Source organism: Lepidochelys kempii, chromosome 1 (assembly GCF_965140265.1).
Source record: "Lepidochelys kempii isolate rLepKem1 chromosome 1, rLepKem1.hap2, whole genome shotgun sequence".
NCBI classification, from domain to species: Eukaryota; Metazoa; Chordata; order Testudines; family Cheloniidae; genus Lepidochelys; species Lepidochelys kempii.
The window spans coordinates 182,752,759-182,771,681 of NC_133256.1; the positions used below are offsets into that span (position 1 = coordinate 182,752,759).

Here is an 18,923-nt window from a genome sequence, read left to right on the forward strand (position 1 = left end):
ATTATATTTTAATAATATAATATACTTCTCCAGTATATTTTACTTGTAAGCTTTCCCCACATGCACATTAAAAACTTTAACTCCTGCTTTTGTTAGTTCCTCTTTGTGTCTTCTTGACAGTGTTGAGTCCGTTGCATAACAAAGTGTGTGCTGATTTCACAAAATTGCTCTTTATATTAAATATGTACCTGGAAATGTGTATAAGAGGTATTTTGGACAGCTTCACATTTTTATTTTTTTCAGCAAATTCTTAATGTGCTCTATAACATTTTTGGGATAAACTCATAATAGTTAGAGATGTGAAAGGACTATTACATCAAGTCTATCCCCAAACAAATTCAGGTGACACTTCCTCACACCACACTTGTTCTTAGACAAAATACCAAAACTGGCAAACAAAACCATCAAGAAAATTATCAAAATATGTGTGAGAGACCCTATCTTTCTGGCTAAAAAAAAAAATTAAAAAAAAAAATTCATGTTGATTTTGACAGTTTCATAGTTTTTGTTTGTTTTTTTGTTTTTAATATTTCCTGCTTTTAGCAGATCTTATAAATAGTCTAGATTTTTAGGTACATTTAACCATGTTCTTCAAAATAAGAACCATATATAATGAAGCATCTGTGGACATGGTTTTTGGTTTGGGTGTCTGAATAGGGAGGGATAAGGATTATAGACTACTTCCTAGAAGATAATGAATATGAAATAATCTGCAGCTCTTAAATTTAACCTGGCTAACTCTCTGATACACAGAACATATTTCTGGTATATCTTTTTTTTTCTCCCCTCCCCCCTTTGGTAAGACTATTACATCAAATTCAGACTGCAGGCTGTGAGAAGTTAATGTAATAAATTCTGTTCTATAACTTCCATGTAATCAGGATTTTTTTGTTTGTTTTCTTTAATCCCCTTCAGGCAGCCAAGGGCAGTTTCCACTCACACAGAATGTTACAGTTGTTGAAGGGGGAACAGCAAATTTGACCTGCAGGGTTGATCAAAATGATAACACCTCCCTCCAGTGGTCAAATCCAGCTCAACAAACTCTGTACTTCGATGACAAGAAAGGTGAATATATTTTCTTTAATAATTTTGAAATATTTTATGATAACAAATATCTTAAATGAGACAGATCATTCATTTATTCCCAAACTGTTTTAATATAGAACTGTATTTATGTTAAATATTAAATATCTATTTGCTAGGCATAAACTCTAAAGAGTACTTAACTTATAATTTTTGATTAAATATACAGTTTGTTTCTAACTCTCTTTGATTGAAGTTATTTTTGTACTGTATATCTTGATTTCTTACATGATTTTCATTGCCTACATTAAGTGGTGGGAGGAAAAGAACAACATTTTTCATGATTTTTGCAAATTGAACTGGAAATCTTTGTTCAGATATATTTTGAAGGCGGGTTAAGGAGGGCTGGGGGGGGGGGGATGTAGTAGCTTGTAAGCACCATATCTTGTCTGTGGTAGTTGGTGGAAGGATAGATAGTATTTGGCTCAAGTTTACTGGATTTTGTTTTAGTTTTTAAACAATTCGTGTGCAGTTACCATCACATGGTTATTCAGCCAAACAACTAATCAATTAGTTCACTTATATTTGCTGTCTGAGCTTTACTAATTACACGATTCATAGGTTGTGATGGTCTACCCAGATGAAAAAAATAGGAACAATTTCTATTCTTTTTCATAAGACAAATATTGCTTGTTTAATAGGGTTTGCTCCCAAGATTTGTGCATCCATCTGACCTGAATAAGCCCAGAAATGTATCTTTTGAGGTAAAATGTTAACAAGGGCATGCCTTTTAGATTTCATACATAAAAACATGTGAGCATTAACAGAGCTACGTTTCATAAAATCTCTGTTTGGCTTCAGAACTGCAACAACCTTGATTTTGGCTCCAGTAGTAGTGAAGCTTGATGGAGTTTATATTTAATCCTTCAGTGAGGACTCAGGTCTGCAAGATGCTGGGCACCCTGGCCCATCTCCAGCAAATGGGAGCACTCAGGAGCTTAAAGTTAAGCACTGATTAAGTGTTTTGCTGTATGATGTTAAAGGTGCTTAGCATCTTGGGATCAACCTTGAAGAGCAGGTTTTGTGTGGAACTGTGTGCTTGATTTAAAAGCAGATTTGGAAAGCAGTTGTATTATATCTACAGAACCTGCAATCAAAATATTTTCAAACTGAATAAGTTCCATTGCTACTAATATAATAGGCAAAACAGAATCTAATTAAGATACTGAAATGGTTCCTTTTTCCTTTGTGTAACTATTTTCGTAATGTGTTATCAAGGGATTTGCAATTTCCTTTAAGTCTCAGGTATGTTATGAACATTGGATTAAAGATACATAATGAAGTATGCCACGTATTAATATTCCTAAAACCCAATCCTGCAACCCTTACTCATGTGAGTAATCCCACTGATTTTGTATAAATAAGGAATACCTACATAAGCAAAAGTAATGGGTCTGAGCTCTTTTGTAGGCAAAACCCAATATCTAGAACTTCTGTACATTTGAATGATGTTTTAAAAGATTCTAGGAATAAAAAAAACCCAGGTTAATTTCATGTATGAATCTATTCTGGTATGAATTAAATTTGCTGCATGAACTAGATTTATCACTATTCACTGACAATAGTAATATGTCTCTTATAATAAAATGCAGTAATAACATTTATGAATGGCTTGTTGCATGGTAAGTATTTATGAACAATATATAGTCTCTACAGAAGACACAGGAGACTAAAGAAAACTTTAAAAACTGCAGTTTTCATTGAACTTTCAGCTCTGTCCTTAGACTTTGAGGAATATGTACAGGTTTATTTGCAGAGGAATTACTATGCGTCTGTTACACAGGAAAACTGCTAAAATGATCCAGAAGTATGTCTGGTCCTTAAATCATGCATATTCAGTAATTTTACATTTATAAGGCATTGCATCCTGTTCATGTGACAGTCCCATCCTTGACTATACTGCTGGGGGAAGTGAGCAGCAGGATGAAATGCCATGCAGAAGTCATTGCCACTCTCTCTCCCCACTTCATCCAACTCAAAATAATGGTTTCACAGCTTTAATCAGCAGCTCTGTCTGTGTGCTTCCACTTATGCCTAAAGGAAAGATACTTCCTTTACAAGATTTTTCCCTTTGGGTCTTGTATTGCTAGGATGGAACTCTAGCTCTGAAAGTTTAGACAGCCTTAAGTCCCTCAGAAACAGCATTAAGTCCATCCTGAGACCAGTATTGAAGCAGAAGTCTGAGTCAGGGCCCTCTCTTCTTACAGGCACATAATTTGTGCCCATTTAGGCAAAGAGAGCTTACTCTTAGGTGGAGTAGATCTGCTTAAACCATTGATTCCAGTGCCCAGACATTCAGAGTTCTCCACTGATTTTGGCCCTAGCTGCATGACACATCTCTCTGCCTCAGGGGTGAAAGTAAGTCTAGGGACTTACCGGTACGGGGCTGGGCTGGGGCTGGCTCTGGCCCCCGGAAGGGGCGGGGTCTTGGGCAGAATGGGCGGGGCTGGGGGGTCAGAGCCAGCCCCGGCCCACCCTGTACCAACAAGTGCTTCCTTCCCCTTCCCCAGGGTAACAGCGGCAGCCGGGGGCTCTGGCAGCAGTTTAAAGGGCCCTGGGCGGTAGCAGCGGCTGGAGCCCTGGGCCCTTTAAATCGTCCCCGGGGCTTTGGCAGCAGGGCTCCGGGGGCGGGGCTCCGGCTGCGACTACTGTCCCGGGCCCTTTAAATCATCCCTGGAGTCTGCCAGAGCCCTGGGGAAGCAGTGGCAGGGCTCCGGGGATGATTTAAAGGGCCCAGGGCTTGGCCGCCGCTACCGCCCCAAACCCTTTAAATCTCTGCCCCAGCCCCACCATCGCCACCCCAGGGCTCTGGCAGTAGGGCTCTGGCAGAAATTTAAAGGGCCAGGGGCTCCAGCCACTGCTGGGAGCTGCAGGCCCTTTAAATTGCACCTGGGGAAGCCGATCCACCCCTGTACGGCGCACCGGCTCTTGCCGGTACGCCAAACCGGGGCGTACTGGCTTACTTTCACCTCTGCTCTCCCTTCATAGCCATGTAAACCTTCTGGTACAGTTGTGTTTATCAGACCCGTAAAATCAGTGAAAAAGAATAGGTGGAGACAGACAACTCTTATAGGAGTTGGATCTGGAAGTTCAGTCCCACAAGAGATCAGAATGATCACAGACCCTTCCACATTCAGAATTAAGTTAAAATAATACATGCCCTTCACTTAACCTTCCACAAGTAATTATGCACCACTGTGCCACACCCACCCACAAACTAATCAAGCTATTTCTTCTGTTGGTTGGAAGGAAGAGAGTGCCACTGTTATTCCTATTTTTAAATTCTTAGAAGATGCTCCGGTACTATCATGGATGGGGGCTAGATGAATATCAAATACATGGCTGGTGTGTACAGCAGCAAGAGAGTAATCTGACATAGATGGTATGCTATAGCACATGTTCCAGAAGTAGAAAAGTTACCCATGAGGAGGTCTGAAATGAGGTCTGAAATGCCCTCTCCATGATGCTGTTCTTCATGGAGGCCCTAATGTTTGCAAAAAATAGAACTACAAGATGGTGGTACAGAAAGACTTAGAGTCAGACTGTCTCATCCAAAGACAATTTCTGATGATAAAAAGGACATGTTTAATGTAAATATAGTCTATTTTTGTGAACTAAATCAGTGAGGTATTTGAGAAGAAGCATTACCTACTTGGTTAGGACAATGGGACTGGATGGGAGGAGATGCTCCCGGCCCCCTGCTAATCCCCAGGGCCACTCTGGGCCTGTGGGGGCCCTCAAAGTGTCCCTCCTCCAGCTCCTGCCTCCCAGACCCTTGGGCACCCAAATAGCTAGGGATGGCCATGGGTAACATCATTGGATTCATCTAATGGTACTATTATTCAGGGCTTGTGTAAATGAAAACTTAGTTGGCAGCAAGCTGGGGTGAATCTACTGCACATTACTGTGTTGCTTACTAAGTAACCCTGTGGGTTCCACTGACACACACTGAATGTTCCCTAGTGTGCTTTAATCTATTCCAATTTCAAAGTGTGATAGTCAAAACTGACTGGAAAATGTTCAGTGTGCAGCAGCAGGGTCCACATGGAGTTAGTGTGTGGCAGGCTATTGTGTGGTAGATTTACACACCAGCTTTCAAGAAAATAAGTGATCATTTAGACGAGCACTGGGAGACTTCCAAACTTTGTGATTGAATAAACAGGCAGTTTGATCTCAAAGAAATGCTGGTAATTAGTTTTCGTGCAGTTGTCTCTTCAAATCTGGACATATCATTAAAGTTGGTCTTCTCTGCCCGAGTCTCTCTCATTCTAGAATAATTTAGATATGGTGCTACTGCCTACATGTTATATGCCTATAAATAAAACATGGAAAAATATTAGAGACTGGGATTCTGCTTTTAACTTGAATTGTCCTTGTACCTCTCATTCCTGTGTCTTTGGTCAAGTCACATAACAGATGTCTTCATTTTTCCATCTGAAAAATGGGACTAATAATGGATACCTTCCTCACATGGGTTTTGTGAGATGTAAATAACTCATGTTGGTAAAATTGTCCAAGGTTCTTAGATAGCAGGTTCAATAAAAAAGTCACATTATTATTTACTCATCTATGAATTATAACTTATTCATTGTTTGCAACCAGAAACACCAAAGATATTAATCACATTTTCCTTTTCCCATCATAGATACATATCAAAAATTAACCCACACCCCAAATTACCCTGAAGTAAAAGCAAATACTGTCCATTAATATTTTTAATTGGTATTCTCCCTATATTCAGTTGCATATATATAGTTGATGCACGGGAAGATTTTTGTGTTCAAGGATGCTTTAAACTCAACTGATTAAATATTTATGAATAAAATGAGTTACACAAGTAATATTTTAGCTTGAGAGATGGTTGATGGTGTGCTTATATAACCTTTAAAGGGATAGAAAATTATGAATAGATTTGTTTCAGGAAAAACAATTAAATATTTTAATCTGTTTAATGTATGTAAATGAATATCAGTTAGGTTTTTGTTTTTAGAGTCTCATGGCTTGGATTAGATAAAATATTTGTTACAAATTTGAGACTAGAGTGTGATTGATCCAATATAGATACGCAAAGAGTACTCAGCAGGGGGAAGGCCCCATGAGCCTTTTCCTTCCTTATGTCCCCAAAACTGTAAGACATATCTAGATTAGGAAAACTGATCTGGTGCTAGGGTGGATGGGGAAGTGGTGGATGCGATATATCTTGACTTTAGCAAAGCTTTTGATACAGTCTCCCGTATTCTTGCCAGCAAGTTAAAGAAATATGGATTAGATGAATGGACTATAAGGTGGATAGAAAGCTGGCTAGATTGTCAGGCTCAGTGGGTAGTGATCAACGGCTTGATGTCTAGTTGGCAGCCGGTATCAAGCGGAGTGCCCTTGGGGTTGGTCCTGGGGCCAGTTTTGTTCAACATCTTTATTAATTATCTGGATGATGGGATGAATTGCACCTTCAGCAAGTTCGCAGATGACACTAAGCTGCGGGGAGAGGTAGATACGCTGGAGGGTAGGGATAGGGTCCAGAGAAAGAAGGGTCCAAAAGAAATCTGATGAGGTTCAACAAGGACAAGTGCAGAGTCCTGCACTTAGGAAGGAAGAATCCTATGCACCGCGACAGGCTGGGGATCAACTGGCTATGCAGCAGTTCTGCAGAAAAGGACATGGGGATTACAGTGGACGAGAAGCTGGATATGAGTCAGCAGTGTGCCTTTGTTGCTAAGAAGGCCAACGGCATATTGGGCTGCATTAGTAGGAGCACTGCCAGCAGATCAAGGGAAGTGATTATTCCCCTCTATTCGGCACTGGTGAGGCCACACCTGGAGTATTGCATCCAGTTTGGTCCCCACCCGCTACAGAAAGGATGTGGACAAATTGGAGAGAGTCCAGCGGAAGGCAACAAAAATGATTAGGGGGATGGGGTACGGGACTTCCAGGCGAGGCTGAGGGTACTGGGGTTATTTAGTCTGCAGAAGAGAAGAGTGAGGGGGGATTGGATAGCAGCCTTCAACTACCTGAAGGCGGGGTTCCAGAGAGGATAGAGCTAGGCTGTTCTCAGTGGTGGTAGATGACAGAACAAGAAGTAATTGTCTCAAGTTGCAGTGGGGTAGGTCTAGGCTGGTTATTAGAAAACACTATTTCACTAGGAAGGTGGTGAAGCACTGGAAGGGGTTACCTAGGAAGGTGGTGGAATCTCCATCCTTAGGTGTTTAAGGCTCAGCTTGACAAAGCCTTGGCTGGGTTGATTTAGTTGGGGTTGGTCCCGCTTTGAGCAGGGAGTTGGACTAGATGACCTCCTGAGGTCTCTTCCAACCTTAATATTCTATGACCAGGACAGCTAATTTTTTTAACACATAACTTTACCTGTTTTTAAACAAGACTTGGCAGCTAGTGAAATCCATGTTAGTTAAAAGGTGTGAACTAACATGCTGTCAAGGTTCCTCCCCCACTCTGAACTCTAGGGTACAGATGTGGGGACCTGCATGAAAAACCTCCTAAGCTTATCTTTACCAGCTTAGGTCAAAACTTCCCCAAGGTACAAAATATTCCACCCGTCCTTGGATTGGCCGCTACCACCGCCAAACTAATACTGGTTACTGGGGAAGAGCTGTTTGGATGCGTCTTTCCCCCCAAAATACTTCCCAAAACCTTGCACCCCACTTCCTGGACAAGGTTTGGTAAAAAGCCTCACCAATTTGCCTAGGTGACTACAGACCCAGACCCTTGGATCTTAAGAACAATGAACAATCCTCCCAACACTTGCACCCCCCCTTTCCTGGGAAATGTTGGATAAAAAGCCTCACCAATTTGCATAGGTGACCACAGACCCAAACCCTTGGATCTGAGAACAATGAAAAAGCATTCAGTTTTCTTACAAGAAGACTTTTAATAGAAATAGAAGTAAATAGAAGTAAAGAAATCCCCCCTGTAAAATCAGGATGGTAGATATCTTACAGGGTAATTGGATTCAAAAACAGAGAACCCCTCTAGGCAAAACCTTAAGTTACAAAAAAGATACACAGACAGAAATAGTTATTCTATTCAGCACAGTTCTTTTCTCAGCCATTTAAAGAAATCATAATCTAACACGTACCTAGCTAGATTACTTACTAAAAGTTCTAAGACCCCATTCCTGGTCTATCCCCGGCAGAAACCAGCATATAGACAGACACACAGACCCTTTGTTTCTCTCCCTCCTCCCAGCTTTTGAAAGTATCTTGTCTCCTCATTGGTCATTTTGGTCAGGTGTCAGCGAGGTTACCTTTAGCTTCTTAACCATTTACAGGTGAGAGGAGCTTTCCCCTGGCCAGGAGGGATTTCAAAGGGGTTTACCCTTCCCTTTATATTTATGACACATGCTTTAAAACATAACCTATTATCCTAGTTTAGACTTGGCACCATAGTTTCAGGTCAGGGAGAGATCATCAGTGCTACTCCTTCAGTGCTCTTAGGCCTTGTCTTCCTAGGGAAACCAAATGTAAATATGGCCAGAATAATTTTGCTGCTTCCCTCTCACTACCCCTACTTCCTGGCTCTCCCTTCCTCCAAGCATTGGCTTATAAGCCACATATAGTCATTTGTTCATTAATTCCTCTGAGTCTTCCTTAATTTGAAGTTAGTGTGAAAATGAAAGTAGACAACACTCTCATTTTACCAGTAAGCACTTAGCTAACTTTCCATTGGGCAAAGAGTTGTACAGAACCACTGCAGGGAACAGCTATCTGTTAAAGAAGACAGTCTTTACTAGTACATCTTCACTTTTGGCTGCAGAAGAGCATATATTCTAAGAAAATATGAATTTACAACTCTCTGTGTGCAAGTTAAAATTCTTAGGAAGCAGATGTAAATTACATGCTGCACATGAACAGAGATTTTTTTCACCTACACAATTTTCAATTAAAATGAATAATTAACATAGAAACCTTGGTATCACTTTATGCACACAAGTATCCTGAATTATATAGCTGCCTTTCGAAGAAGCACAACACACAACAATGCGGGACTGGCAGAAATGTGATTGATTTTTTTTAAATGAATATACATGGGGGGGGTGTTAAAAATTATTTTCATCTGCATTTCTTAAAGCAGTGGTTCTCAACCAGGAGGCCGGGGCTCCCTGGGGGGCTGTGAGCAGGTTTCAGGGGGGCCACCAATCATGGCAGGCATTAGACTCTCTAGGGCCCAGGGCAGAAAGCTAAAGTTCCACAGCAAGGAACTGCACCCTGGTGCCCTGAGCCCCACCACCCAAGTCTGAAGTTGAAGCCTGTAGGCAACTTAGCTTTGCAGTGCCCCCTATGATGTGGGGCCTGTGTCACAGGTGTTGTGACACAGGTGGGCCATAGAGTTTTAATTGCATGTTGGGGGCGGGAGGGCCTCAGAAAGAAAAATGTTGAGAACCTCTGTCTTAAACAATGAAAGATGGGCAATAAACAGAGAGATATAAGGAAACTGCTGTGCCATAGAAAGATAGAGATGTTTGATAAAAAGAAGATTTAACACAGATCCTTCCTTTAACTTTCAGCCTTCCTTTTAGAGTCCAATATTTTATACTTATTTTGGTGGGGGTGACGGCTTAGGTAGAGAGGAATCTTGAAACGGGTGAAGCCCACATGTACTGTACAACCAAATGATGGCTAGTTGATGCCAAGCTTGTTTGATCTCCTCAGTTTAGTAAATGATGCACTCAGATTATTTAAAAAAGGAAGAGACTGGTATCTGGCTAGCATACCTCAGTGTTTTTGTTCAGTCTGCCAAACTAAACTGCAGGAAATATATGCTCTTTACTTTGACAAGGATCTGGCATGTCTGTTGATAATAAAATGTGCACTTCTGTTGACACTGATCATAATTAGTTTGCTATGAACTGACATCCCAACTCTTTGACAAGAGTTGTGTCTGATGCTAATCATTGTTGGGTACATTCTCTCTTACACTGTCATCAAATAATAGCACTTTGATGCCTTAGTAACACATTAGTAAACAAATTTCAACTTCAGGATTATTCATCCTTAGAGGGAGAAGATGTTTCCTTAGGTGACCTTTGTTTATGTTGCATATAACAGTAGTTGGCACTTAGGGAGTTATGTATCACCAGAGGATCCCAAAGCTTTCAAAGATGCTGCTGCATTAAATGTGGTTATGACTGTGCACTGCACTTGTAGCAGCTCCTGGAAGCATTCTGCGGTGGAGAATGCAGATAGGCACAATGCTACACGTGAACCTATAGAACCACCCACAGGTATTTCAACTGACATTTGTTTCACTATTTGCTTCCCCTCAATGGGGGCCTTGCATAATCAGCCTGTGTGGGATGCGGGTAGGCCCAGGACATGTCTATATTCCAAAAATGCTGCCTTTGGAGTATGTAGTCCCACTATCAGCCACATGAAAACATCTCCTAGGATTTGCAGTAGGCATGTTAAATAGTATAATTGTCACTCATTACACCCATAACTCAGTGTGGAAAATAAAGTGTGGGGGGAGGAGGTAGCACAGAAAGATAGACACAAAATAACACCAACAGACAGTGAAGATGTACCAGTGTCCCCAGCAGACCACCACCTTGCATTGTGTGGGTTTTATAATTTTTAGTTTATAGAAAGCTGCCATTTTTATTGCAGGGGTCTAGGTCAATGGGTTTTGTTTTATTTTTATTTTTCCCAAACCCAGACAACTTTAGCTGTTAACCTTGAACAATGAAGAGTTCAGAGTTGGAAGTTTTCAGTGTGCATTGTAAAGCAGTACTTTGGTTTAGTGATTTTTAGGTCTTTTCCAGAGTTTTAGGATAACTGTTCACAGGCCTTTCATGAGTTTGAGCTTTTCACATAGGTTCGATCACTTGGTTTCATAGTCACAGTAGTTGCTGACATCTCATGCAGTTTTGTATCAAGAAGCCATTTGTTAACACACACAGTCTGGGCAGTTCTCATTCTTCATTAAGGCACATGGCCAGATGTTTTGGGCTAAATAAGTTTGGCCAAGAATTTCAGAAATGACTAGTGATTTGAGTGCCCAACTTTAAGACCCCTTAAAGGGGCCTGATTTTCAGAGGGTGTTACTCAGCACTTTCTGAGAAACAAGGCTCTTTAATGTTTTTAGCTCTAAGGTTCTCCAGTTGAGGCATTGAGCATAATTCTTTTTGTGCACTGCTTAAAAGATAAGAAGTAAAGCAGAGCAGGTTTATTAAATATATCTTGGGAAAATATTTTTTTTGTAAATGAAATATGTAACAGTATGTGTATTCATTATAATAAATTCATAGAATTACTTCCACTTCTACCATTTATTCTTTCATCAGGACCTGGTGAGAAATACTTGGAAATATTAAGAGAGCAAATAAACATTTTGTAGCAATGGTAGTGAAGTCTAAGAGTTTGCATTATTTTGTGTTGAAGTATGGGTGTTTGCACAAATTAAATCCCCTAGCTCTGCAGCTAGCTATATTGAGAATGAAGTTGATTCACTGAAATATGATGAGGTGAAGAAGTGGTTATGGTGATATTGCTAACATTGCTTCTTTATGTAGCTTCATTTTATGTACACTAGTAATTTTTTTTTCTTTTTGGATGACAGTTATCACAAGAAACAGCAAATACATGGCTATTTTAATTGTTTATTTTTTTAAATTTACATGCCAAACATATGCAATAGATGATATTGTGGATATTGATTGTAAATAGTTTTTCTTGGATTTCAGAAAAGTGTAAAAGATTAAACTGAGTTCTGAGCCTAATTTTTTACTCAGATGTAACAGTAGCCCAGGGGTGGGCAAACTTTTTGGCCCGCAACATTAGGGTTGCGGAACTGTATGGAGGGCCGGGTATGGAAGGCTGTGCCTTCCCAAACAGCTTGGCCCCCTCCCCCTGACTGCCCCCCTCAGAAATTCCGACCCAACCAAACCCTCCCGCTCCTTGTCCCCTGCCCCAACCCCTATCGACACCCCCGTCCCCTGACAGGCCCTCCCATGTCTATCCAACCCCCCTGTCCCCTGGCTGCCCCTGGGACTCCTGCCTGCCCCCTTACCATGCAGCTCAGAACAGGAGGAGCTCGCCGCCTGGCAGGAGCAGCAGGCCAGAGTGCTGGCGGTGCAGCAAGCTGAGGCTGTGGGGGAGGGGGGACTGCAGGGGAGGGGCCGGGGGCTGGCCTCCCCCGGCCGGGAGCCCAAGGGCAGGGCAGGATGGTCCCGCAGGCCAGATGTAGCCTGCGGGCTGTAGTTTACCCATCTCTGCAGTAGCCCCTACTCAGCAGATACTGACCCTTGTTTAAATGACCTTGGGTAACCCTGGACCAGCTCATGTTGGTAGCGCCAGGAGATAAAGATTGATCAGTTTCCAGAATTCTTGTATCTTTTACACAATGTCAGAAGTAAATTAAATCTTTCACAAAAAGAGAGAAAATGAGGCCATATTAATTTTTCATTCTGGAAGGAACCCTGATAGAGAAGTGGAAGAAGTCATTGCAACTCTTGCAAATTTTTCTGAGAACAATTGGTGTAGAAGAGAAATTTGAGAGGGTAGAATCATGCGAACTACCATGGGAGGCAGGTCCAGAGGCACCGGAGATCAACACTGCATTTCAATGGGCCATGAAGGACACTGAAGACTGATAGACAAATATTTTGAAAAATCAAGAAAACTGTGAACCATGTCACTTAGGAAAGGCAATTTTCTTTGAGAGAAAGTAGCTGCTGGGTGAAACCATTGATCTTTATGTTGCATAACTACTTAATAAAACAGTCGTATGAACCGAACAATTAATGGATGGGTGGGGTAGATACTGAATTATTTGTAGTATGAGGCGCTACTGTGCCAAAGACAGGTTTCATAGTAACAGCCGTGTTAGTCTGTATTCGCAAAAAGAAAAGGAGTACTTGTGGCACCTTAGAGACTAACCAATTTATTTGAGCATAAGCTTTCGTGAATAATTGCTGTGAGAAATTGACTTGACATTCACAGGGCTAGTAAAAACTGTGCTTCCCAAACAAAAGTGCTAAGAAGAGGTTGAAGAAGAATTGAAATGTGCAGTTAAAAATGCAAATACAAAGGTAGCATCCAAGGGTAAAGAAATGGCAGAGATGAGATTTATTTGCCATATATGTGGAGACAATAACATCATCTTCAAGGATGTCCAGCACAGGAGGTGTGGTACAATACAGTTTAATAAATAAATGAAATACATTCATGACCATTCAGCAGGAAGACAAAACTCTGATCATGATGCCAGAACAGAGTTATTTGTGTTCATTTAATTAATTCACCAAGCAAGGTTCTACAACAGATTGGTTTGTAGTACTGGAAACAAATGAACTAAACATGAATTTCAAAATATATACTCAGTGGAAGTGGAATACAGTGTAATCACAGCAATCATATACATAATGATTGGGGACTGCCTGTTAAAAGAGAACTATATTTGTTTCAAATAGCCATTACAAAATAAGCCTATGTGGCAAAATCACACTGCATATCTTTGTAAGGCTAGATATCACACAGTTTGAAACAGTCGAACAGGAATTCCATATATATGTTTTGGATGAAAAGCAGTCTGCAAAAACAGATGATTAGACACTTGTATAATTGGACTACCAAACTAAATGCAAAGGACATTTTTAAAAAATATGAGATTTATCAAACTGGCCTACATTCGTATTACAGTCTTTGCATGCTTGCACGTGTTCATTCCACTTTAGGGGGGTCTGCGCACCAGCGAACTGGAGACAGAAGTTTTTCCCATAGTGGTACCTGTTGGGGTGGTGTGTGGGCCCTCCTCCCATTCTTGCTGCTAGCCTAACGGGTAGTGCTGCCCTTCAGTTCCTTATGACTGTTCATGATTGGTTGTCTGAGCAAGTGCAGGCTCCTCATGCTTTTTTGCCTTACTTTATATATATATATATATATATATATATATATATATATATATATATAAAATAGTATTTTTTAAAAAAAGTTCTAGTTAAATAATGGTACTCGTTTTCTGTTCTGTTTGGTTTTCTTGTTTCCATTGCATTTTGGCTTGGAGACAAGGCATGCTGAAGTCGCCAGGCTTCACATGCTATTCTGGTTGCAATAAGTTGATGCAAGTCAGTGATTCCATTCTAGTTGCTTGAAGTGTCTGAGTGAGAGACATGTTAGGCATAAGTGCCCATTTGCAGAGGATTTTAAACCTATACTAAGAAGCTGGGAGAAGTTTGGCTTCAACATGGAGGCGGCATTGCATCCCCACTATATACCCAGCTGTTCAGTTTGCAAGAACTCTGACATGTCACTTTCCCACTGTTGCTGGACTTTGTGGCTTCCCCACAATGAAGGGAACCAAGCCATGTGTACACTACTGGCTAAATCAGCTGTGCTGTGATTGATGCAATGATGTAGATTTAGCGAGTCTGGTGAAGACATGTTAAGTCAATGGGAGAGTGTCTCCTGTCTACATAGTGTGGTGTAGACACTGCTGTAAGTCGACCTAAGTTACATCAACTTCAGTTATGTAATTTGTGTAACTTAGATCAACTTACATCGTTATTGTAGACCAGCCCCAAGACAGAAGACTATGCTCTCTATCCCCTGTGCTGGGTAAGCATCAGAAGAAGTCCAGCACTTTAGCCTCTTCACCCCACAATGAGCTGTCATCTTAGAGGGCTAGATACTGGTCAGATGCTCATAAAAAGTTGAGTTCTAAGGCTAGAGTAGCCTCAGAGAGGTGCTCTCTGGTACCACACTCTAGCAATTAGAGTTCTCATCTTCAGCACCTTATGGTGTACCCTCGAGACTGACTCCATTGCCTTGTCCTTCTGCTACACCAACTTCTCTAGTGCAGATTGCACCGATGACACCTGAGGCATGTGTGTCCGTCAGTACCACACTCACCTCTGAAGGAGGAGTCTGTAACTGCTACCACGGCAGTCACACAGGTACTTACTATGACAACTGCTTTGATACTGACACGTAAGTACCACCACCAACAGACTTTCTCTCAATGCTTCTGTTCAGTGCTTCTGTTCACCAGGCCAAGCATTTGGTACTATCTGCAGGGAAACCCCAGATAATTTCATTAGTACAGTCCACTTCATGTTTGCTCCAGTTCCATTTTGCCTACCTCTCCACCAGGTACTGCACTGCCTTGGCACTCAGTCAATTCATCAGATGACTTGAAATGGGTTCCTATAGATCGCAATCCTACTCCAGAAGAGCTGGAGTATCTCCATGATCTTCACTATACAAATATAGCTCTCAGTAGCAGAACTCTTATGGAAGTAGGTTGAAAGAGAAACTGTTCTGTAGTTGTGCTCCACTTCCATGTGAGATGAAGTCCAAGATAATCCTCACCATGCTAGTGGACATCTTACATTCATCAGGTCCTACTATGGTGGCTCTGCCTATTAATGAGATGATTTTGGAACCTACTAAAATTATTTTCCAGACCCCCGTCTTTAGCACCCACTGGTAAAAGAACTAAAAAGTATCAAGTGATGATACAAGGACATGAATATCTTCACTCACATCCTGGCCAGAGTCTTTGGTGGTGGTGGCTGTGAATGAGAAGTCAAGACAAGGATGGGTTAAATCTACTTCCAAAAATAAGGAAACAAAAATGATTTATTTGGGAGAGGGGATTCTTCTTCTTTGGGTTTACAGTTTAGAAATGTGAACTGTCAGGTGTTGCTCACTAGGTATGACTATACAAACTGGGACTCAGGGTCTAAATTTCAAGACCAGGTACTAGATGGTGCTGAGGAGGCGTTTAGGGCCTTCATTTATAAAGGCCCTAAATTCTATAGTCCTCTCTGGAGGCTGCTTTGGATGAGACAGACTCAGTGGCTCAAGTGATGGTAAGAGCTGCCACTATGAGTCGTACTGCTTGGCTGCAGGCATCAGGCATACCTGTAGAAATGCAACAAACGATAGAGGACTTGTCTTTTGATAGCACTAATTTTATTTTTGAGCAAGACAGATGAGACTTTACACTCTTTAAAGACTCTAGGGTGCTCTAAAGTCTCTGGGTTTTTATACCTGAGATTTTGGCAACAGCTTCTCCCATTTCCTTAGGGCTTGGCCCCATATAACTTCAAACTGGGGGGGTTAAGCACACTAGAATTGAGATATACCCTGCAATTCTCTTCTTTTCCCCCCTTTTTAGGGACTACTCTCAGGAGACAGAACTGATTCAAGAAGTTCAAACTCGGATGCAGTTAGGAGCCAGAGAAGAAGTGCCTCCTCAACATTGGAGGATGACATTTTATTCCCTTTATATTTTCTCATTCCAGAATCCAAGGGATGCCTCAGACCTATTTCAAACCTTCAAAATCTTCCCACTACATGGAAAAGATAAAGTTTTGCATAGTTACACTGTCTTCTATTATTCCTTCCCTATCTCAAAATGACTGGTTCACTGCCCTAAACTTAAAGAATGCATTCTTCCATTTGGCTATACATCAGTGTCACAGGAAGTTCTTATGTTTTTTCATAGAAAATGTTCATTATCCTAGTCCCTCGTGTCCCGGTTCACGGTTCTTTCATTTGGTCCGTCCTTGGCTCTCTGAGCTTTCACATAACATTGATGGCAGCAGAACTCTGGAAGGCCAGAGTTCACATGGACCCATATCTAGATGATTGGTTGGCCCCTGGACGTTCCAGCCAGCAGGAAAAGAAGGTGTTGGGGTATTCCATTCCTTGGGTATGCTGATCAACAAAGACAAATCAGCTTTTGCCTCCCTGTACAAAAGATCAAATGTATAGGATCTTTTACTCTAAGTTCTTTACTCTAAGTCAGGGAGAGCTTACTTGTGTCAAGCCAGGCTTCAAGCAATCTATGACCTTTGCAAAGAATTCCAGGTTTATTCCCGTACAAAAGTAAAGAACTGCTTGAAATTTTGGGACACCATGTAGCTTGCACATATGTAGCTCAGCATGCAAGACTTCACCTCAGTCATACAGAGCTGGTTGAAGTCTATCAGTCATCCCTCTTGTTATCTGCTACACATGTCGAAAAATGTATCTGCAGCTGTTCTGTCCTCTCTAGATTGTTGGATGGACTCTGCTAATGTATGCAACAGGGTCTCCTTTGCTTCACCTCTGTCTTCTTTGGCTCTAGTCACAGATGCATCATGGCTCAGCTGGGATGTTCACCTAGGGAACTTTTCAGACTCAGGGTCTCTGGTCAGATCAGAACCTCTCTCTCCACATCAGTGTTAGGAAGCCTTGTGCTGTTCATCTGGCCTATTGGGTGTTTCTTCCCCACATTGTGGGCTATTCCACACAAATACTCACAGATAGCAAGGTGGCAACGTTTTAATCTCAACAAACAACAAGGGGCCAGGTCAGACCCCTTTTGCCAGGAGGTGGAATTTCTGCATCAAGAACAATTTCACTCATAGCATCTCATCTCCCTGGATCTCAGAAATTGCTAGCAGAATATCTTGGCAGCCTATCAGCAGAGATCACAAATGGTCCCTCAGGCCCAACGTCCATTTTTTAGATTTGTGAAACAACATAGTTGGAACTGTTCACCACCTATCAGAACAGAAAATGTCACCATCTATATGGTGCTGAGTGTGCTGGCAAAACTCAGGCAAGATCATGTTATTTCAATTTTGATAGCACCCCACTTGGCCTTGTCAAAATTGGTTTGTTGACCTGTTGAACTTCTCTCTTTGGGATTTAGTTCCCTTCCCTCAGGACTCAAATATAATTTCACATGACCAGACTCTGCATCCCAATTCTTTCAGCCCGCGCCAGACTGCCTGGATGCTCAGTGGTTGGATCATCAGGAATCTGCCTGTTCCACAGTGGTGTGGAATGTTCTTTTCTTTTGAATAGCAGGAAGTCCTCTACCAGATACCCTTATCTTTTGAAGTGAAAGATGTCTTCTGTATGGTCCCAACAGAAAAATATATCTCTCCTTATATTTTCTTTTAGTTTTATTCTGGATTATCTGTTTTACCTAAAGGAGAAACTCCTTTCAATCAAGTCATTGGGAGTTCACCGGTCTCCTATCTTGGCATTTCAATCCTCTGTAGATTACAGATTGGTGTTCTCCAACCCTGTGATCAGATTCTTAAAAGGTTTGGACAGACTTATCCCACCAGTTAAAGATCCAGCTCCATCTGGGATTTAAACTTGATTTCCCCCTGGCCACCTGCTCATCTCCTCTCTCGAAGAAAGTAGCATTTTTAATAACTATCACTTAGGCAAGGAGGGTTGCTGAACTCCAAGCGTTGATGGATGAGCCCGCCTTTTTAAACAAGGAACAGGTTGCCTTGCCTCCACACCCCAAATTTCTTACTGAGGTGGTTTCAGATTTTCTTATGAATCAGGCAATATACTTGCCAATCTTCTATCTGAAACCTCTTTCTTTCTCTCAAAGATGAAGGAAAGACTCCCTAATTTAGACATTATCTGTTTTACTTGAACAGGACCAAAGAGTTTTTTGATTATTTCCTTTGCAGAAAGGATGAAAGGGAAACCTGTTTACCAGATGTTTTCTTCCTAGATATCCTCCTGTATTCATCTGTTACAACATTTATGAGGATCCTCTACTTTAAAGGTTTAGCACACTCTACAAGTGCTCAAGCTTTCCTGGTTCATGTCCCATCAGTGACAACTTCAGGATGGCCACTTGGTCTTCAGTTAATATGTTCACTGCTCATTATATTAACAGTCCTTGTTAATATAGACTCAGATACCCTCCTCCATCTGTAATGGCTTATTAAGTCACCTAAAATGGAATGGACACGTGTAAGCACTCTAAGAAAAAACAGTTGCACACTTATTTCATAACGTCTATTCTTTGAGATGTATCTCACCTCTCCATTCAATGACCTACCCTTCTTCCCTTCTGTATTGGAGTTTCCA

At 41.4% G+C, this 18,923-nt stretch overlaps 1 protein-coding gene across 6 annotated transcripts in view; it reads left to right on the plus strand.

The window, feature by feature from the left end:
* Nucleotides 1–18,923, plus strand: part of CADM2 (cell adhesion molecule 2) — a 1,033,208-nt gene that overhangs the window by 773,544 nt on the left and 240,741 nt on the right. For all 6 annotated transcript variants that reach the window (XM_073304095.1, XM_073304130.1, XM_073304112.1 and 3 more), the window contains one exon: nucleotides 916–1,065. In XM_073304095.1, coding sequence (XP_073160196.1) covers nucleotides 916–1,065 — 150 coding nt within the window. The remainder of the gene's footprint in view (nucleotides 1–915; nucleotides 1,066–18,923) is intronic.